General features: G+C 46.1%; 5 protein-coding genes and 1 pseudogene across 5 annotated transcripts; 3 read left to right on the top strand and 3 right to left on the bottom strand.

The window, feature by feature from the left end:
* Window positions 1-56: 56 nt before the first annotated feature.
* LOC102706712 lies at window positions 57-2030 on the top strand (annotated as a pseudogene).
* A 1415-nt stretch (window positions 2031-3445) lies between these two features.
* On the top strand, window positions 3446-6757 carry LOC102719909 (serine carboxypeptidase-like 27). Its single transcript, XM_006644898.2, has 9 exons — window positions 3446-3803; window positions 3937-4032; window positions 4112-4204; window positions 4301-4386; window positions 4474-4734; window positions 5761-5888; window positions 5973-6068; window positions 6177-6282; window positions 6369-6757. The coding sequence occupies exons 1-9, from the start codon at window positions 3446-3448 to the stop codon at window positions 6510-6512; spliced, it is 1368 nt and encodes a 455-aa protein (XP_006644961.2). The 3' UTR covers window positions 6513-6757.
* A 251-nt stretch (window positions 6758-7008) lies between these two features.
* On the bottom strand, window positions 7009-8536 carry LOC102719629 (uncharacterized protein At4g08330, chloroplastic-like). The gene is made up of 2 exons (XM_006644897.3): window positions 8276-8536; window positions 7009-7950 (listed from the first exon to the last, which is right to left on the bottom strand). The coding sequence occupies exons 1-2, from the start codon at window positions 8323-8325 to the stop codon at window positions 7503-7505; spliced, it is 498 nt and encodes a 165-aa protein (XP_006644960.1). The 5' UTR covers window positions 8326-8536; the 3' UTR covers window positions 7009-7502.
* A 637-nt stretch (window positions 8537-9173) lies between these two features.
* LOC102719339 lies at window positions 9174-12217 on the bottom strand. Its single transcript, XM_040522040.1, has 3 exons — window positions 11849-12217; window positions 11045-11387; window positions 9174-9482 (listed from the first exon to the last, which is right to left on the bottom strand). The coding sequence occupies exons 1-3, from the start codon at window positions 12178-12180 to the stop codon at window positions 9420-9422; spliced, it is 738 nt and encodes a 245-aa protein (XP_040377974.1). The 5' UTR covers window positions 12181-12217; the 3' UTR covers window positions 9174-9419.
* Window positions 12218-16749: 4532 nt separating this feature from the next.
* On the top strand, window positions 16750-19447 carry LOC102706436 (CTD small phosphatase-like protein). Its single transcript, XM_006646390.3, has 6 exons — window positions 16750-17226; window positions 18082-18210; window positions 18296-18416; window positions 18503-18584; window positions 18752-18905; window positions 18986-19447. The coding sequence occupies exons 1-6, from the start codon at window positions 16909-16911 to the stop codon at window positions 19118-19120; spliced, it is 939 nt and encodes a 312-aa protein (XP_006646453.3). The 5' UTR covers window positions 16750-16908; the 3' UTR covers window positions 19121-19447.
* A 55-nt stretch (window positions 19448-19502) lies between these two features.
* Window positions 19503-21711, bottom strand: LOC102719060 (pentatricopeptide repeat-containing protein At5g39980, chloroplastic). Its single transcript, XM_006644895.3, has one exon. It carries the CDS (start codon window positions 21664-21666, stop codon window positions 19627-19629), a length of 2040 nt encoding a protein of 679 aa, XP_006644958.2. The 5' UTR covers window positions 21667-21711; the 3' UTR covers window positions 19503-19626.
* Window positions 21712-22157: the final 446 nt, after the last annotated feature.

Raw genomic sequence — 22157 nt, 5'->3', positions numbered from 1 at the left:
AGAGAACTCTTGCCGCATCAAAACGCTCAAACGCGATTAGATCTCCGATCTCCGACATGACAGCGTCTGCAGCTGCCATGGCCACCAGTGGTAGCAGAGCAGCTGCGTGCGGTGCGCTCCGGTCTCCAGGAGGAACGTCACCGTGGACCAAAGAGCCGGCCACCAGAGAAGGAAGGCGGCGGCGCGCTGCTGGAACGGCCGCCGGTCTTCGACCAGTCCCAGCTCGACACGCCGCTCCCCGTGACACAAGAAGGTGATCGGTTATCGCGCTCGATACACGTCAGCAGTTCTGCATCCTGTGCATTGCAGAGAGATTTGCCACTTGTCTGCAGACTGCAGCGTTGTTTACACTCGCTGCTTTTGCAATTGTATAAGACACAGGAGGGGACAAGGGAAGGATGAGGCCAGAGGGACAGGAGGGGCTCTGGATTCTGGAAGCAGTGACAGCTACAAAGTTCTGCTCATAGACGACGCCCGCCACACCGAGAAGGCGAGAAGCTGGGGAATTTTTTTTATTTTTTAAATCTTTTTAAGAAATAATTTTATTACTAAACTATCGTATAAACCTTTTGACCACACCACCGGTTGGCTTACCACGCTATTATCGGTGGCGTGTCAGCATTACTAGGCCATTGAGAAGGGTGTAGCAAGACTGCCACACTCAGTTTTACAAATATTTTCTTCGGAGGTTTAGTAATAAAATTATTTCTTAAAAAATTTAAAAAATAAAAAAAATCGAAGCTGGGTACGCAGCCACACCACAACCTCTCTTCTTCCCACACTAGCAAAAAGAAGGCTATTGCTATGATCTTTTCGCTTTTGTTTATGCTTATAATTCGATATTTAGATTTTTAACAATAAATTTAGAGTTAATTTTAGAATTTTTCATCACAATTTATTCTCAATGCCTGCTTTTAGATCACTAAGAACACATATATAAAAAAAATTATTTACAAATTATTTTTTATTTATGTTGTTTAGCTTTTTCTATCTAAAAAGCCAAATGATCACCCTCTGTAAATCCATCAATTTCAAAACATAGAGTGTATCCTGTTTTGTCAGGATAATGGTTTAACAAATGATTACTGTATTAGAATTTAATTATTTTATATAAAATTGATGTTGTTAGAATCATGCTCAATGTAGTTTCTTACTATTAAACTTTTGTTTCACATAAGTGATTTATTAAAAGAGTAATAGGTGATCAAAGTATTACCCTAACAAAATAAAATATGTCTTCTATTTTAGAACGAAATTAATACTCCCTCCATATTTCTTTTATATGATACCGTTGACTTTTAAATCTACGTTTGACCGTTCGTATTATTCAAAATTTATATTCAAATATGTAAAATTATAAGACATACTTAGGTTCCTATAATAATAAATCATATTATAATAAAATAATTAATAACTATATAATTTTTAAATAAGATAAATGATGAAACGTGAATCTAACGCTGCGTGAATATGTTGTGCGCGTGGTGTGCAGCGGAGAAGGCCTTGCCGCAGGTGGTGCCGTCGGTGACCGCGGAGGCGGCGCGGCAGCTCTTGCACGAGTCCCGTCAGAAAGGCGCCGCGCTCGTCATTGTCGCCGTGAAGGTATGATTCCGCGGCCTCCTCACGCCCGCCTGCTTTAGTTCGAACCAACTTAAAATGGCGGCAACGCATACTTCCATGCTGCTATTATAAGTTAACTTTTTTCGGGCTACTTTTGTGGTGCTTGCCTGAACAGGAGCACGCCGAGTTCTACCTACGCACAGATGATGGTTCGTCAATCGTCAGGGACTCGAGCCTGAATCGGACCTGGCGAGCTAAAATCGATAGGCCTTTCGATGTGTGGTCGGCTTTGTCGACGTTGCTGAATTTTGAGAGTCAGTTCCAGTAGTTTAGTTAGTTATAAATGGCAGAAGTTTACAGAAACATGATATGGAGGGTACTGCAAATTTTTGTTGCTGCGGTTGCAGGCAGCGTTGAGCATGTTCTGCCACCCATGAAATTGGAATGGCCACTTTGCCTGGGATGACGCGATAACCACACCCTTGGATTCCTGCAGCTACGGGATTATACTGTTTTCTTTCTCGATGTCACGACATGCCGCGGCGCTATTCTACTGTTGCTTCGACGCTGTCTGCTCGTCGGCACTCGCCACCTTAGCATGGGCCAAACCTAGATAGCGCCTGCACCTGCACTCATGTAGGAGCTCGTCAGGAATGGTGATTTTAAAATGAAGCATCGATCATGGAGCACTACCAGTATTATCTGATGTGGGAATTGTGGGGCTCACCGGAACAACAAATCTCGCTTTCTTCGTGTGACGCAATGATGCGATAACTGTTCTTTCTGGGAGACTGTTCGTTCGTTGTACGACTCGTCATTATCACAATCACAGCCTCCCTCTCGAGCAGTATGGCAAAATCCCGTCTTGCTTCCGCTGTCACTACTAAGCGCCTCAAAGTTTGCGATTTCTCACGATCTCGATCACGTTCTCCTCCCCCCCTGCGTGCTCCGTTTCTGCCCGCGCCTTTCCACCGTGCACGCGCGCGCACGAGCGCGGGCGGACGCCGCTGCCGCGGGAGCGGTCGCCGAGGAGGAGAACGAGGCGCGCGCGCCGCGTCGGCGTCGTCTTCGTCGTCCGCGAATTTGTAATTCGCTAGGCGCTGGCTGCGGCGCCCGCGCGCGCCAACCTCCCGGCTCCCGCCACCAGTGTTTCCCTCCCCCCACCCCATGTGCTCGTTTCAGCTTCTTCTACCTCCGTTTCACACACGCGAGGCGCGCTCGCCGCCAACGCCAACGCCACCATCGCCACCGCCTCCACTATACTAAAATGCCGAGTTGCCGACACCCCCACTTGCCGCGTCGCTGCGCTACAGCGCAAGCGCGAGCGAGCACTAGCAGTGCGCCCGATCTGTAGCGCACGCAGCGGCAGGCAGGCAGGCGCTCTTACCTAATCTCGCAATCGATCCTCCGGTTCGGCGTGCCAGTAGTACGTGATCTGATCCGCGCCTTTTTCTCCTTCCCTGAGCTGTACTGGCGCCAATCAATCATCCCGGCGGGGAAAGGAAGGAAAATCTCCGCACATTTCCGCTTGTACTACCTTTCCCGTAGCCGCTCCTCCTCTCTGTCGTCGGGCGCGCCGCTGGTCAGAGCGAATGAGCTCAGCCGCCGTCCTGCCGCCGCTCCATTTCTTTAGCGTTGCCGAGGGGTCCCGGCTGAGTTCTTCCTGAGCTGTCCCTTGCTCTCCTTGGTCAATGAGAGAGGCGGAGGGTGGCGTAAGGATCAAAAGTCACGACCCCCTCACTGAAATCCATGCAAGCAACCTCCTTTGGTGGCTAGCTCTGAATTTCTTATAGCTCTTCTTGTTCAGTAGCAGCAGGAGAGTTGCGTACCGAGCAACTCGAAGCTTCTTGCTTTGCGAGCTCAGCTCCGGCCATTGGAGCTCGTAATGGCTCACGAGGTCGCAGCGGCCTTGGTGCTGCTAGTGCTGTCAGTGTCAGTGGCGGCCGCGGCATTGGGGGACCAGGAGAGTGACCGGATCCGGGAGCTCCCCGGCCAGCCGGCCAAGGTGAGTTTCTCGCAGTACTCCGGCTACGTCACGGTCAACCAGGCGCACGGCCGCGCGCTCTTCTACTGGCTGGTGGAGGCGGTGCCGGCCGCCGGGCCCATCGCGCCGCTCGTCCTGTGGCTCAACGGCGGACCGGGGTGCTCGTCGGTCGGGTACGGCGCGTCGGAGGAGGTCGGCCCGTTCCGGATCAGGCCGGACGGGAAGACGCTGTTTCTGAACCCCAATTCTTGGAACAAGGGTGCGTAGCTGCAATTGTGTCCTTGTGCTCCATTGTTACAGACTTGCAGCAAGATATGCTACAGTGGTAGTGTTAGGAGTAGCTGGCTGTTGACTAATTTCGTCTTTTTTTTTCTTTCTGTTGGTGATTGCAGCTGCCAATTTGCTGTTCTTGGAGTCGCCGGCCGGCGTGGGTTTCTCGTACACGAACAAGACGTTGGATCTGTACGTCGCAGGAGATGTGAGGACAGGTAACAAACTCGAGGCCATTCTTCCCTGATATTACATGGTTCAGGTACCGATTACTTGTCACTTGCTTTTATCTTGTAGCATTGGACACTTATGCTTTTCTGGTGAACTGGTTGGAGAGATTCCCGCAATACAAGTACAGGGAGTTCTACATTGCTGGAGAGAGCTATGCAGGTAAGTTTGCATGAAATATTTTCATTTTTCTGTTTTGCCACCTTGTGGATTAAAGACTTAAAATGTTTGGGATGTATGTTTCCTTGGTGTTTGCAGGGCACTACGTTCCTCAGTTAGCCCAGCTCATCTATGAACAGAACAAGGGCATTCAGAATCCAACAATTAATCTTAAAGGATTCTTGGTAGATACCTGAAATCCATGTTCTGCCTGTTCTACTTTGAGTATGCCTATACTAGTTTCTGAATTTTTGTGGTTTCTGAATGAAAAGGTGGGAAATGCGGTTACTGATGACTACCACGACTATCTTGGTACCTTTGAGTATTGGTGGACTCATGGTCTGATCTCTGACAACACTTATCACAACCTGAAGACGACATGTTTGCTTGAGTCCTCGGAGCACCCTTCTCCTGAGTGTGCCAAGAACCTGAACATAGCCAGTACAGAAGAAGGCAATATCGATCCTTATAGCCTGTATACAAAGCCCTGCAATAATACAGCCTCTCTCAAACTTGGCCTAGGAGGACGCTATGTAAGTGTTTTCTTCACTTGACTTTTAATAACCGAGATCATCCTGTGTCCCAACTTGGTTCTATAGATCTAGTTCCACTCTTTAGATCGTTATGGAATGGCCCATTTGCTAATAAGACACGATGAGCAGAAAACAGTGCAATAACAATCACCAAATGCTAGTTAAGTAGGAGTATCAGATAACATGGCAAGCATGAATTGCTGTACTGCTACACTTGAGACATAATAACAGCTCTATTTAGATGGCCAAACTGTAATAATGCCAATTGATTGACTACTCGAAACACAATGAATGTGGAGGAAGTTTACTTAGTTTCAAGGTATATTTGAACTGTTCTAATTAAGAAAGAATGAGAAAAGTAGCTGCAGATGCAGCATATAACCGAGAAAATTTCCTTTAGGAATCCAATTTTACAAAATGAAGTAAAGGATGCAATATGTAAACTTATTTTTGACTAAATATACAGTTTGGCTAGAACTAATTTCTTTTGTTAGAACTAAGAAGTTATTACTGATTTCAGTTATATTGTTTTGTTATATATAAATAATACTTACTTCGTTCCAAAATATAAGCATGTATGGGATTTGAATCCTGTATCAAAATATAAACATTTCTAGCACTATTTATACTACTCGTCCCATCATTCAGTTCTCATTCAAAATTTCTTCTCATTTTATCCCCACCTACCTCCATCCATTCTTCATTTATTAAGGGATACCACAATGTTTTCTTTCTAACCTTAATATCTATTAAACAACTTAGAAATACTTACATTTTGAAATGGAGGTAGGAGATTGCATATATCCTATTGTGCCAATTGACACTGCTTGAATACATAAAGTTATATCACCCAATCTAGATCAGATAGAATGCATGGGTTGATGGTTCTGCAATATTCGGCTGTACTTTGCAGGACCTTAATTTAATGTTGTTTTCCAGTTTTCAGCTTGATTTGATGCCTATATGTATATCAGTAGATAATTGTTGCCATACTGTTTGTACCTAACATCATGTTGCCATCCACAGCCTTGGTTATCCAGAGCATATGATCCTTGCACAGAAAGATACTCAAATATTTACTACAATCGGCCAGAAGTGCAGATAGCGATGCATGCTAATACCACTGGGATTCAATACCCATGGAAAACTTGCAGGTTTTAAAACATATAGCTGATAACTGTGCCTTAAGAGTTCTGCTCTTCTTAGACACACGTATACTCATTTGGTCTATTCTACAGCGATATTGTTGGATCCTACTGGGCAGATTCCCCTAAATCTATGCTTCCTATCTACCAAGAGTTAATTGCAGCTGGTATCAGGATATGGGTTTTCAGGTCTGTCGAAGAGTTAATTCATTATCACTATCTAAAAGAAGAGTTATCCATTATATTATGGTGAGATGACTTAACTGGCTATGTGCTTTTCTTTTCACCTTTTCACAGTGGGGATACAGACGCTGTAGTTCCTGTTACTGCAACAAGGTACTCAATAGATGCCCTTAAGCTTCCAACTCTGGTCAATTGGTACCCTTGGTATGACCACGGAAAGGTCAGTTCACTAAAACTAAGTACTGTTCTGAGAATATTCTGGATCTGAGTGAATAATTTGAATATGATGATATATTTCTCTTGCAGGTTGGAGGTTGGAGTCAAGTTTACAAAGGATTAACTCTCGTTACTGTAACAGGCGCAGGACATGAGGTACCACTACACCGGCCTCGAGAAGCACTTATATTGTTCAGACACTTCTTGCAGAATATACCAATGCCAACTCAATAACTATTGAAGCAGAATGGTATAGTAAAGTACGACAATCATATAAAGTGCTAAAGTGTTCTACATTATTTTTTAATTTGATTTGATTATTACAACATGATATTCAACTATCTCTACTGAATGTATGTATGTTTCTTACTAGCTAATAGGAAAACCTGACAGTCGTACTGCTGCAGCTAAAGAGCTTTGTATATGATACTGATACTGATTCTTTGAGCAGTAAAATTTACAGGTTTACAACACTCTCAGAAAATTATCTGTCAGCTTGCTATTTACATTCATTCCTTTTTGGATTAGAAATTTTAATCATATGTTCTTATAGCGATCTTTACCATGCCATACAACTGAGGCACTGGTTTGTATGAACCTGTTATGTACATCATCTAAATAACTTTGTATGAACATGAACTCACCTGGGGCCCTTCTTACATGAGTTCAGCTAAATAATTATGGTTCAACTTATCAGCTTAACAAATTTGAAGGTATATGCCTACTTCTGCAACTTTAAAATCAATAGATAATTTATATTCAGTAACTGACACAAATGCACCAACCCATGCTTTCTTAGAAGAGGAATGAAGAACCCATGTAGAGAACTACTCAAGCACAGAAGGCATTCAGGTACAGCAGGATGACTCAAAATTGCAACCTCTATGAACCTCATGAGATACTACAAACTCAAACCAGCCAAGCCACTTACAGCAAACTTTGTCCATTTTAATATTAACATATCCAAAATTCAACAACCAGTGTATACTCCCTCCAATTCACAGAAGAAATGAAAAGAAAAAAAAAAAAGAGGCACAACTAGCCTACTACAGACAGCAAAGGTGACTCAAGACCATGATGGTGTTAGCCCTTCCAAAAGCTCATTGCCATGGCGATCCTTTGCGTTAGCTGCAACTTCTCCCTTTCTGAACTCCCCCACACAAATTCCAGGCTGCAGCAAATCCAACCAGGCAGCAGGAAGAATGGCAGGCTACAGCTGAATCGTCATAGGGTGAAGGCGACAGCATCAGAATCGTCCGACGAGGGTTGCAGCGCGTTGATCTTGATCACGTAGTTCCTCCGGCTAGACGCGCTGCTGCTGATGGTGCTGCCGCCGCCGCTGCTCCCGGAGCTAGTCGTGCGCAGGTCATCCGGGCCGCCGTCGGCGTCGCACGCGGACAGCGCGGCGGGGTCGTCCTCCTCGTAGGCGCTGCCGATGCGGCCGCCGCACTTCCGACACAGCAGCCGCGACCTCCGCCGGAAGAGTCCCCAGGAGCGCCGCGAGTGGAAGTAGGGCACGCAGGTCACCTCGTCGGCCTGCGTGAACCGGCTCTCGTCGACCGCGAAGAAGGAGACGACTCCCTTCTTGATCTGCTTCCCGTACTTGGACCCGATGTTCGCCGTGTTCCGCGTCGACGAGCTCAGGTTCAGCGCATAGCCGCAGTATCCGCAGCTGCCGCCAAGTAGACACAGCACTCAGAACTTGAGAATTCGCAAGAGGAAACTCCACACAAACACACTGTTTACACTTGCGCAAAAGCAAATGATTCAGGACGATCTGGCCATCAACCAGCACCAGGAATCGGATTCCCTCCAACCCAAATCAAGGAAACTACACCATATACCACAATTCCTTGTTGGAGAACTACTCGCCGAATCAAACTAAAAAAGATCACCGTAACCGACAAAAAGAACCGAATTTGGTAACTGCTTTGACCCAAGAACCAATTTTTCGACAAGCGGGAGCAATCAGGGGGAAGACTCGAATCGAATCGAACCTGTAGGTGACATCTTTGATGGAGGAGTAGCTGTCGAGAGACCTCACCATGGCGCTCGCCCAGGCGCCGGAGCGTCCACTTTTCTGCCGATCAGAGAGAGAAACGGGGGGCAATGGATGGGGGGAGTGGAGAGAGTGGAGACTAAAAAAAAAGGCGGTTGTTTGGTCGAGTTGAGCCAACGGACACGGAGGATCGGCGTCCCTCGTGCCGTGCGCTTTTGCTTCTCCAACGATTGCTTTTTATGAGCAGCGCAGCGGATTACTACCAGCAGCCTCTATATCCAGTTAATTAATCGATAAACTCGCTAATCGGTTGCTAGGCAGCGGCTAATCAGCATGGGTGCCGGCTTTTCGCTCTGACCAGGGTGGATGGACGTGGGCGTCGTGGAAACGTGGCGGGTGCGAGAGGAATCGGAGGCCAAAGCCAAATCCTTTCCCTACAAAAAAATACTATATTTTTTGAGCCTGGGGCGACGTCGCGCCATCGTCCCCGACCTCGATGAGCACTGACCCGGCCGTGGGTATGGGGCGAGAGCCCTGCCGCCGGCGCCGCCGCCTCACCGAGCCGATCGACCCAGCGGAGCGGACAAGTGTCCAAATCCATAGCCACGGCCGGTACAACTCAGGAGAAAGTCGAAGCGGCAGGGCGCGTCGTTGTCCGTATGGTCACCGTCGAGGCGTCGATCCTCCCCTGCAGATCTCACCGCGTCGAATTGCGCGTGCGTGCAAAGTCACTTCCTTGATAACGAGATTTTTCTGGTTATGTCAATAAGATTTTTTTCGCGGTACCGAGCATTGCAAAGCGTAGTAGTATGACAGCCACTATACCAGAAACGCTCCACTGCCTGATAGTGTTCTCCCCGGAAACACATCATCCATTGGCTCAATCATTCATACTGTTTTCAGGAAAAGCGCACATCATTTCATACTGGACGGCTTTTGGGCGTACCATTGGAAGCTCCCTTGGTTCCTTTTTATTTTTTATTTTACAAGGACTTGAGGATGCAGCTCATATGTGCATTGTACATCACATTTGCATACGGATTGTTCACTGAAAACTCAGGATACAGAAATGATCAGCGAGCAGTATGCAACCTGCAGGTGCATTTCGTTACTGTCTTACTGAACAGCGGTTGCGAAATGCGTCAGTCCTCGATCACAAAAGTTACACCATCTTTGCTGAAATCGTGTGTAGTGTGGTCGACAATCTGAAAATAAAAATGTAGGAGTATTATGACTTCTGATATGGAAATTGTAGGGCAGAAAACTGAAGCAAACACCATACATGTTCAGTTTAACTTCAAGGTAGCAATTGTAGTTTGCCAAATGAACAATTAACGTAAGCCCGATGGTGGCAGTGGCATGCTGTAGTAACTGAACTGCACATCCCAAGAAGAAGATGATAAACTTGGCAGACCACTTGACATGTACTGTATACAGAAGTTCTCTAAAAAGAAAGACAACAACACAGAAGTTATGGGAAAAAGGACGACCACCAAACTTGTCAGACCAACTACATTGTTATACCTTTTTTTTATATAGCATTGCTGGACTTCCTTTAGTACAACAATTGAGTTGTTTTGGAAAGAAAGACCTTGTTATTCCTGCACTATTAACAAAAGTAGGATTATGGGTCCTGTCATTGCACTTTAACTCTTTTGACGACAAATAGCAGGAGAGTCTCCTACGGCCACTGGCCTCCAACTAGCAGACAATTAGTTCATTTTAGATCAGACGAGCATCAGAATACTGGAGTCCATCCGTTTTGTAACTATATAAACACAGCCAATCTAGAACCAGCACGTTCAGTAAGATGGTAGTCCATTCTTGTGAGTTGTGACAATAACAGGACTGTGGATTTGGGCTCTGGACACATCAACAATCAGAGACTGCCAGGTAAGTTTTCAACTCTGACTGACAATCATTCATCTAGAGAAGATTATTACCACCAACCTAGTTTATTGGCAACGAATACAATTATGAAATCATCCATATAAGTCAACAATAGGCAGAACCAAGTTTATTCACTAGGACGGCAATATGAATCACCAAATGACTGAAATGAGTCATTGCATAAATGTGCTGCTTCAATGAACGGCATACAATGCAAACGCATTAAACCAGACAACTCCCCAAAATGCCTAAAAGGCGATTAAGGGATTAAAGATTTTATGTGAACAGTGCACATAGAGAAAATTCTCATGAACCACTTCATGAAATATCTATAAGGGAGGCGCAACTTTAGTATTTTGCACGGGACCATAGAAACTATTCTAGCAAAACGTTTTCATAGTTTTGTGATTGTCCAAACATATAGTACTGAGTATTGCAACCAAGATCACACACTGTTATCAGCGATAAAGATTGGTAAAATTAAAAGTTGAATAAGTTTGCTTGCTACAATTGCATCCGACTCCAAGAGAAATATCAATCATCAAGTTTAAAAGGTAGGGATATATCTATGCCACAAATTGCTACTGATATGCGTGAACACAGACAAGGGCACGATTCTAGTTTACGCACGGCCATACAATAGGTTATGATTAGATTTATTGAGAGGAATTAGTTACTCCCTAACACCTCCTCAACGACCGTAACATTACTCTTTACTACCCTCCTCCACGACCACAAAATCACTCTTTTAAATTCAATAAGCTACTAATATGCCCGGCAAAAAAATAAGCTACTAATATTTCCCAGCACCAGGACTGATATTACTGATCGCAAGAATCAATAACCAGTAAGTGGAAGTTTAATACATAGCACTCACATTGGTGTTGCTCAGCTCCAGATTGTAGAAATCCACCGCATCTGCCTTAAACAACGGCCCGGCATGCCAGGTCCCGATGTGCAGCTTCAGAAACTTAGAGCCAGAAACCCTGAAGACGCAAACTTCAGCTGGATCGGGAGGAAGGTAGCAGTGACCAGCACGCGACTGCACGGGCTTCCTCCCATCGCTGCCCTGCTCATGTGCCCCATCCACGATCGAAGGCTTGGCCACGCCGAGGTACCAATCCTCGCCGCCGATGGAGCCGAGGCACTGGGTCACGCTGGCGTGGTGGGTGATCGTCCGGAACTTTAGCGGCCGTTTCTCCAACCTCATGATGTAGAACCTGCGAGGCAGAGAAGATGTAAAACTTTCGAATCTTTCGCCTAATCCAGCGCAGAAATCAGAGATCCAGAGGGATCGATCGATGCTAGCTAGCGCGCGCGTGTGGAGCCGCAACGAGATCGGCGGCATCTTGAGACCTTGGGGCGCCGCGGCTGAGGTCGAGTTGGGCGTCGTCGGGACCGAAGTGGTCGCCGCCGGCGCCGGAGGAGGCGGCGACCACCTGGCCGAACGGCGCGAAGGACTCGGGCGTGGCCTCCACCGCCCGCAGCGTCACCACCCTCAACTCCTCCATGGCCGGAGCGAACCAGTGTTGGCGTAGCGACCGTGACGCGATTGGATTGCGCGATTTTTTTCTAGAAAATGGAAAGGCTCGACATAATCCTACGTGTAACGTGACAGCGCCCAGTAGCTTAGCATGAGCCTCGTGCAGCTACCAGAGTGTTCTGCAAAGAGTATCCTGACCTTGGGATGCCGAGGCTGAGGTCGAGCTGCGCGTCGTGGGGGCCGAACTCATCGCCGTCGGGGGTGGCGGCGACGACCTGGCCGAACGGCGCGAACGACTCCGGTGTGGCCTCCACCGCCCGCACCGTCACCGCCCTCGCCTCCTCCATCTCCATGGCCCGCGCCGCCCGGGCGGCTCCCCTCGCGCCGCACCTCACTGCTCCCCCCACCCCTTTGCCGCCGCCGCCGCCGCCTCTGCTTCGATGGAGCGGCTGCAGGAAGGGAGAAGCCTCGCGGCGCCGGCGGCAGAAACGGCCGACGCTGCACGAGCGGCCCGGGTGAATCGCCTGCATTGCCGCGGTGCCCCACCCGCGTACGTGGCGCGCGTGCGCGCGCCCGAAACGGTTTTTTTGTGTGGCTTGGGCTCAAACTGGACCGACACGCAGCTTCTATTGCATCCACACGTCCGCTCCAGCCGTATTCCGGCTATCTGCGAACGTGGGTACACGCGGAGATGCGATGCCGGCAACGAAGCTGGAACCGTGGAACGGACAGGACGGAGGGAGAGGCGTGCTTTCGTAGACAGGACGCTCGTGCTCTTGTCCACATCTTCGACTAGATCTGAAGCTCGTCTTGGATTTTTTTTATTTTTTAAACATATTTAATAAATTATTTTATTACTAAATCTTAAAGAAAATATTTTTACCTTAGAAATATTTGGCAGCGTCAGTGGCATAGTCAAGCGGTTCATATAGTCAAAATATTTTTTCAATATCAGTAATAAAATTATTTATTAAAAATATTTTAAAAATAAAAAAAATCTCCACATTGTACATTGTACCATACGAACCTTATATTTTTGCTTTTACCCGTACTTATAAATCAATATTTAAAATTTTAACCTTCCATTAGAGTTGATTTTGAAGTTTCTTATTTTTTTAGTTTTTACTTTTAGATCGCTATGGACACACTTATATATAAACTTTTATCACAAATTAATTTTTATTTACAAATATATCGTTTGATTTTTTTTCTTAGAAAAAAGAAAAGATAACCTTGGTTCCAATATATAGTATAATTTTTTCTATTTTTTTACACAATCTCAATTTTTAAAATTTTGAATTGATTAGACTCATTTCTAAGCATATGATTGACGCTAAAATTATTGAAATAGTTAATGTTATTGAAAATATGTACAGAAATACTTATATTATTGTATAAAATTTAAATCTTACAAATACATCTAGTTTGAAAGCTTTTGTTATTGGGATTAGTTTTTATAAATCTGTTGGATGAAGTAATATATTTACGTCTTGAAATGTAATTAGAAATCATATAAACACAATTTTGATAACAAGTTTTTTTGGTATTTGTTGGTCATCTCTTATGCATCAAACTTCCGGTTTTATGGAATCCAGTTGTACAACAATATGATTGCGTGAGAATTAGACAATATTCGTGGAAAGCTTACGCTACTCTCTCCCCTGTTAACCAATTGAAAGTACAATTAAACAATGTTGCTAAAGCGCTGGTGGCAAGTGGCAACAAACTAATCCCCAGCAGCTGCGTTCAAAAAGTAGTCAAAACCACTTCCTCTCTTGGGGATTAGGAGTAGCTGGCCCTGATCTGGCACTGCAAGCCACCTCCGTTTGTCACCCCTTTTATTTTTCAAGGCTTCAACTCTCTGTTGCTTACTTCCAGATCCAAGGAATCTGAAAAGAAAAAAAAAGTGAAGCTAAACAAGTACTGTCTATCCCAAATTATAAATATTCATAGGATTTCAATGATTTCAGATTTAAGCAGAATCTTACAAAGAAAATATAATTAATTCAAAACTCAAAATTATCATGGAATGACTAGAAGAAAATTTTTTGACATCATCTTAATCTATGCTCAATAACTATACATGCTTATATTTTGGGATAGAAGTAACGAGCATTTTTTCATGTTTTCAGGTCGTGTTATTTTAACGTAAGAAAGATATCTATTTTCTTATTTTTATTTTTTTTATAATATAGACGGTGGAATTAACTATTACAAGTTTAAAAATCTGTTTAAAAATAAAAAATCTACTTTACAAACTCGAGGTAGTACTTTTCGTGCAAAATACACTATTAGACTGTTTTAGAAAGTATGCACACCGAAGCCAGGGAAAAGACTGGCAAAAATATCAGTCGATGAACGCAGCATTCGAGTGGCTCTAATTAGAGCATCCCTACGAGCTAACAGCGAAGAAGAGGCAGGCTAAAGATTCCATTGTCAGGTCGCCATGGAAACAGTAATTATGCAGTAGTACTCCTGCTGATCTGGTGGTTAAATTCCTGTGTATGAATATGATGCTAATACAATCAGTCTGCTCTGAGCCTCTAACAGTACAGATAAGATAAGCCTGAAAGCTACCAGTAGCTTAATTTCACTTTTGTTATAGATTTTGGTGCAATCCAAGGTCGCAATGCGCCGCATATTCCTGTTCCAGCTCGAGACAGGCGATGGCGCAACCAATGAACAGCATAGAAGCGTTTGCTGATAAAATTTTGGACTCATCCATGCTGTGACATCAGAACAGTATTGATAAGTTCCAATTCCGAAGCAGCCAGCCAGCCAGCCAGCCAGCTAGCTACGAGTGGCCGGAGAGCGTAGCCAAGCTGAAGACGCTTCCTCAGTATCTGAATTTTCTAAAACCACCTCTGCTAAATTAACCCTGTGATATTACAAAATTGGAACAAATCTCCTCACTAAAAATCAACCTGATGACCCGTTCATTCCTTTCGCTGCCTGGACAGATTCAGAACCTCCAACAACCTCTCCTATGATTGTATTTTACGGTGTCGTGGGATTTCAACCATTGTCAACTGTGATTTTTGCCAGAGGAAATGTAAGATTGGGTTTGTTCATTGATGGCAAGTTGAGTTATTGACCACTGCCATAAAAGAGGGAGGAAAGATGACAAACATGTGTGGACAATGAACAGGACAAAAACTAATGAGTTGAGGGACCGTAGTGAAGACATTCAGAACTCATAAAACACACACAAGCCTCAACTCGATTCTCTTGTAACACCTTTGTCCCCAATCTTAATGCCATCCCAGTACGAAAACTTCTGCCATCCAAAACTTCATGGGTGAAATCTTCATCCATCAACATGTCCGTATTTACCTGGCCAAAGATTTCAGAGAATGCACAATCTAATCAACAGCATGAATCATCCGAACATTCAGTAACGTTATCATCTATATATGACGACAGTTGACAATGCACAGTCCTAGAGGGGCCATTTCTTTTTTCTAAATAGATGTTATTTCTGATTTTTCTTAACTTTAATCAACACGTGATGGCGATTATTTCAACCGAACAAGATAAGGCCCTTTTTATTGTACTCTCGTTGCCCGGCTTTTGGTTAGGTGTCTTTTACCAAACGATATTCATGGAGTCTGTCCCACTTGTTTTTCCATTGCTCCCGGAGCTAAAAAAGTATCAAAGGTGGCCTGCTTAGGTATAATCAACAAGAAAGAAATAATGGCAAAGCATACCTTTGGTGCAGGGCATGGCATCTTTTGGAGGACTTCTTTCTTGCGAGGTGAGGAAATACTATAGGTATGCCACCTAAGAAATACGCACCCTCATATTTTCGTTTTTTTATTCTTATAAATAAAAATTTGAATTTATAATCTTAAATTTGAAGTTGATTTTAATGTTTATTCATCGTAGTTTATTTTATAGGCTTTGTTTTTAGATCAATAATAATAGTATATAAAAATTTTATTCTTAAATATGTTTTTGTTTGCAAATATGTCATTTGGTTTTTTTATATGTAAAAGTGAAAAGATGACCCCAACGATGTCTAATCTACCGTTTTGTTAGTACAAGTACTACATACAACATACATAAGTATATACTTATTTGTTTAAATAGAAATACTACCAAATGGTAATACTGTTGGGAATGGATAGGCTGTTACCTGGGTATCAATCTCAATACACATGCTAAGAGGTATCAAGTCTATACCATTATATAGTCTCATTCTAGTTTAAAAGCAAAATTTGGGATTTTTTTTTCTAAAAGCAAGTAGGGGATTGCCCATGCAATTTTGCGTAGAGCTAGATAATTCATGAGTTAGCTTTAACATACATATTCTATTTTCTATTTCTATGATGTTTGGATTTCATATACAACTCTTAATTAGATTTAAATTCTGTAGATTTGGATTTTATATATGACAATTTATATTTATTTCAATAGATATGGTTTTAGTTTATATACAACTACATCGGTTGATATGTACAATTATAATCTAGATCGCATCATTTAACAATTAAAATATTTTTATTTTCTCGATTAACATGGAAATTTGTAGCCTCCTTGAATATGGTGCGTTCTTTTCAAGATAGACAAACATATATAGATATGACTGTTATTTTGGATAGACCAATTTTATTTGTAATTCCAATTTTTGTGTACAGCAGTATGCAATTAGCCATTTAACCTATACAAGAAATTCATGTCTTATTCTAGATGATTTGAGAATCAGAACTACTCAACAAAAAGATTACAAATCCTATAACAATCAAAACACATGGTTCCTAGAAAATCAACTTACATGATTGAATGAATTCATTAGCATGTACAATAAATAATAACTTGTCAACCTTACTGTTTCTCGATTGCTACTTCGTCAGAGCAAACCATATAGGATAAACACAACCCAAACAGAAGCAGAAGCACACCCGCATTGCACACATATTTAATGGAGAAAACTCCGTGTGCACGTAAGTATAATCACACTCCAGGGCAGCTCGCCAGACGAGCCGTACTCCCTCACTGACAAGTGGGCCCACCAAATCTACCACCAATCACCCCCAATCCCCTAACTCCGCTAAGGCCACCCCGGTAACGACGCACCAGGACACGTCGTATGCGGGACACGGGGCCGCGGCCTCAAAGACCGACCACGACCAGTCGACCACCACCACCACCACGTCCTCTCCCCTTCTCCGGTTGCCTCTCCGGCCTCGCCTCCTCCCCCCGCTGCCCCGGCCTAGGCACGTCGCGCGACGGGCTCCGTCGCTCGCGGGGGCGCGATCATGGCAGCGGCGGAGGTGTACTCGCCGGCCGCGGCGGCGGCGGCGCAGCAGCAGCAGCGGGGGAAGGTGGCGGCGCAGGCGTGGCAGGCGGTGGTGGGGTGGATCGGGTTCCTCCTCCAGGTCCTGCTCCAGATCCTCCGCGGCACCCCCTCCTGCGCCCAGCTCCTCTCCTTCGTCGGCTTCCGCTACCCGCTCCTCTCCGGGCCGGCGGACTCCGAGCAGTCGCCGTCGGTGGCCTTCATGCCACTCCGCTCCGAGATCCCGGTGGACGCGGCCCCTGCTCCGACGCCTCCACCCGAGTCCCTGCAGCGCCTCATGGTACGAAAAGATTCGGTTTTGAGTGGATTCGTTGCCGCTATTGGTGTCCTTGGTAGTTGGAAGGGGAAAATTGGGAGTTTAGGAATGATACGGGCGCCATTTGGATAGAACAGTAGATTGTTGGAGGAGTCTCTTGATCTGTTTGATTGATGTTTCGGCCTTTGTGTGCGATTTAGGATTTGGTATATACGTAGAACGTAGAGCGATTGGTTTGAGGTTAGCTGGTTGCTATTCCGGCTTAATCCAGGCAATTCGATTTGTTTAATTTTGTAGCTAACTACTGTATTGGCTGTGAATCTGACCTTTGTTGTGGGTTTGAATTGCTATGAGTTTGTTGTCTTGGTTTACGAGCATGTGCAATTTGTTGTTGTCCTGCAGTCCCCATTCAGGTGCTTCTGTAGCCGTCAACAATGGTGTTAATCCTTCTCTCTGAATGATACTGCTTGAGTAATTCATGAAATGGTGATTCAATATTCCAAAATTGCCATGTTAGCGGTGTTAACACTTTACCGAGACAATACACTGCCTGCAGTTTCTAGCACAGCTCTGTTGATGTATAGATGAGTAGATATTTGAGCAGTGTTGCGGGATGATGCATTTGGTGATGATGGGTTAGGATTGAAATTGAATCAGGATTTCGAGATTATACATTTGGTGAGTATATATGGATTGTGGTGGGATCAATGTTGGCTAATTTGCTCATATCAGGGTGTCCTGTTAGAATATTTTGTTTTGGTGAGTGAAGAACTTGGATTTTTTTTCTTGTTGAGCTTGCAATTTTACATAAAACAAACCAAATGATAACTGTAATCCATTCATTCACCATTTCTGAAAATATTTGGGTTATCTATTTAGGTGGTGCTTGATTTGGATGAGACTTTAGTTTCTGCATATGAATCGTCCAGTCTTCCTGCTATTGTACGCACCCAAGCTGTTGAAGCTGGACTACATTGCTTTGACATGGAGTGCATATCCACTGAGAAGGTACAGAACTAGTGACTTCCCCTAATCTATGTAATGATTTTAATCACTACTGCTAAAGGATCTTTTGCTGTTGTAACCTGTAAAGGATGTTGAAGGGAGACAGAAGGTTAATCATGTCACCGTTTTTGAACGTCCTGGTTTGCACGAATTCTTGCAGAAAACTAGTGATTTTGCAGATCTTATTCTCTTTACAGCAGGTTTGGAAGGTATGTGCCTGCTACTATTTTTGTTCATTCATTTAAGGTTTTAAACCCAATTAGCATCACCTCTCATGCCCATGTTTTGTTCTCAGGTTATGCAAGACCTCTAGTTGACAGAATAGATGTCCACAACATATTCAAACTCCGTCTATATCGTCCATCAACTGTTACTACGTAAGTTACAGTTAACTTTCCAATGATATAAATGGTGTTTTACTATATTATCATGGTGCTGCAGCTGCATTCTGATCGTTGCATTACCCTGCTTGCTGAGATTTGTGCCAAATGGTTTGGTGTTTGGCCAATGCTCTATCTGATATCTGTGGGATGCACAATTTCAGGGAGTACAGAGAACACGTCAAAGATCTTTCTTGTGTGTCGAAAGATTTCTGTAGAGTTGTCATTGTTGATAACAATCCATTCAGTTTCATATTGCAACCATTGAATGGAATACCCTGTGTTCCGTTTTCAGCCGGACAACATAACGATGATCAGGTAGGCAATAACTGCCACCAATCTCTAGTCATGTTCGAGTTTTCACTATTTACTAATTTTTCCTTTTAAAACGTTTTCAGCTCATGGAAGTTATATTTCCACTTCTGAAGCATCTGTCTCTCCAGAGAGATGTTAGACCAGCGTTATATGAAAGGTTTCATATGCCAGAATGGTTCCAAAAACATGGCATCCCCCAAACTGACCAGACAGTATAATTTTTGCAGCCGCCATATGTAATTGTTTTGATGAAGGCTCCAAGGCCTCCCATGCCATAAGTCCCTTGTTAGGGGATAGCACCTGTACATTATTATTTATATTCGTTTAGGTTTCCCGAATCCTGATAAAATCAAGTCAATGTTCGTACAGATTTGCCACGTCTGAAGATAAAGGGATTGTAATCTAGCAGAATGTTAGATTTTAATGTGTAGTGGGTCATTTAAAACGTCAGTTGCTGTATAGCACCATCTGTTTGTAAAATTTCATTGTTGATAGCACAGATAGTCTTAATGGTTATGATGCCAAACACTCTGCTTGATCGTTCAGCAAAGGTTTCGTTCACCATCAGAACGGAAATTGCATCCTCACTCCATCAATGTGTGATATTATTTACAAAGGCCTATGCCCAAACAAGCGGCACCGAGCCACCGATGAATGATAACACATCGGTATCTAAAATTTAACTGAAAAATAACTTCTACAGTGGCCACGAGCACTTGCAGGTTTACAGCCTTGAGTTTTCAGTGACAGCATTGCTGTCTTGCCTGAATCTGTCGCCGGAGATACTGGATCTTCTCGTCTGAACTTCATTGGCACCAAAAGCATTGGGGCTTCTTATCTGTCTGATAATCTGGGACGACTCATCAAACTTGCATGCTCTCTCATACACGCCGGCAGCCACAAGGTAAAGCTCCCTCTTGTCGATGCTCGGGTCGTCGCTAAGCTCACCGAGCAGTGCTTCCAGAGCGTCGAAGTCCTTCTGAGCACCAAGCAGGCTGACCATCTGGAAGTGCACTCTGTCTGAGAAGACGCACCCTTCCTCCCTCATCGCCCGGTACAGCTCGGCCGCCTCGTCGAACTCCTTCAGCTTACCATGAGCATTCATGGTGATGGCAATCGTCTCCGAGTCCGGTAGAGAGCCTGCCTTCCTCATTTCGTCGAACACCTCAACCACATTCCGGTGCCTCCGGTTCTTTGCGAACAAGTCGACCATCGTTCGGTACACCGATGTGTCCCTGATCTCGCCGGCGTCGGCTGCGCGGCGGAACAGCCACGCGGCCTCCTCCACCCGGCCGGCACTCGCCAAGATTTTGATGGATGTCTCCTTGGGGACGTCCTCTGAGTCTTTGAGCTCATGCAACAGACGCTTGGCCTGTGAAACAAGCCCGGCGCGCTCGTAGGCGACGACCATCGTCTGGTACAGCACCGGGTCAATCTCCGTGCCGGCCTCGCGGAGCTTACCGAACAGCTTGCCGGCACGGTCGAGCTTCCCGGCCTTCACCCATATGGACAAGATGGTGGAGTAGGTAATGGCATTGGGCGGGATGCCATTGGCTTGCATGTCCTGCACCAGGCTCCCCGCCTTCTCGTCCTCCAGCGACTTGCCGTAGATGGCGATCATGGTGTTGTACGTCACCACGTTCGGCTTGACGCTGCCACCGCGATCACCGCCATCGGAGGCGGCGGTGCGCATGAGGCCGAACAGGTGAACCGCTTCCCCGAACAGCCCGGCGTCGCCGTACACGCGGAGCATGGTATTGTAGGTCACCACGCTCGGGGTTACCCCAGCACGGCGCATGGACCAGAACAGGCGGTCCGCGTCGCGCGCGAGGTCGAGCTGCCCGTACGCGTTGAGCACGATGTTGAACACCGACAGGTCGGGCTTGACGCCCGCCACGGAGCGCATGTGGGTGAAGAGCGAAACGGCGGCGAGGTGCTGGCCGCGGCGCGCCAGCGCGGCGAGGATGGGGGAGTAGGACTCCGCGTCGGGCGCGACGCCGTCGGAGGGAATGTCGTGGAGGAGGAGCCGCTTGGCGTCCCGGAGCAGGCCGGACTTGCAGTACGCGGCGATGGCGGCGTTGTAGGCCTTGAGGTCGGGCTTGATCCCCGCGGCCCGGAGGCGGGAGAAGAGCGCCAGCGCCTTGGGCGCGTCGCCCGCGCGGAGGGCGAGGTGGATGAGGTTGGAGAAGAGCACGAGGTCAGGGGCCACGGCGTCGTCCTCCATGAGCGGCAGGAAGGTGAGCGCGTGGTCGAGGTGTCCCGCACGGGTGAGCGCGGCGAGGAGCGTGGAGTACGAGAACGCGTCGGGGGCGACCCCCCTGTCCCGCATCTCCAGGAGGAGGCCGGACGCGAGGCGGAGCATCCCGGCGCGGCAGGCGGAGCGGAGCAGGAGGTTGTACGGTATGAGGAGCGCGGAGGCGGGGAGGTCCGGCGCGAGGAGGTCGAGCAGCGCGACGCCGCGGCGCGCGTCGGGCAGGCGGGAGAGGAGCGTGCCGAGGAGGCGCGGGGAGACGGGGCGGTGCGGGGAGAGCGCGGCGGCCAGGTCGGAGGCCGTGCGCGCGGCGGAGAGCTCCGCGAGGAGCGCGGGGAGGTCCGGCACGTGGTCCTGGTGCTGCTGCTGGGGCTCGGGGGGCTTGCGGCGGAGGGGGTGGGAGCTGGGGAGGCTGGGGTTTACCCAGACGGATTTTGCGGTGGCGGGGAGGCGGCGGTGGGAGGAGGAGGGCGAAGGGAGCGCGGCGGTGGCCGCGGCCGCGATCGGCGGCATTGGTCGCTGGCTGGTCGTGGAGGAGTGTGGCGGTGCACGGGGAGAATGGATAGGAGGGAGATTTTTGCGTGCCGTGTCGCCATCGAATCCGATCCGAGACGTTGGTTCAGGATCGGATGGCCAGGAGTCGTCGGGCTGGGTGTACACTGCCCTTGCTCGCCCGCGCTGTGCTACTGCCTACAATGGTTGCACCTCTCGGTGGCGCCGTAGCGGTGTTACTCGAAGACTAAAAATTTCTAACGAGACGAACTTGTTTTTGTTACACACGGTGAAGAGTGGATGACTGGATTTTTGTTCAACACGGTGAAGAGTGGATGATTGAATGTTATAGTATGTTTCAATTTCAAAATATAAATATTTTTAAGATTTAAATTTTATAGATTTACGATACTACTTATTTTATTAATCACTTCTTATTTAATATTTTTTATTTTACCTCACGTACCATTCGTCCATTCTCTATTTTCTCAGGTATCCTTCGTCCATTCTTT

The sequence above is a fragment of the Oryza brachyantha genome, chromosome 1 (genome assembly GCF_000231095.2).
Source record: "Oryza brachyantha chromosome 1, ObraRS2, whole genome shotgun sequence".
NCBI lineage: Eukaryota > Viridiplantae > Streptophyta > Magnoliopsida > Poales > Poaceae > Oryza > Oryza brachyantha.
This window is presented reverse-complemented; position numbering and strand designations above follow the sequence as displayed.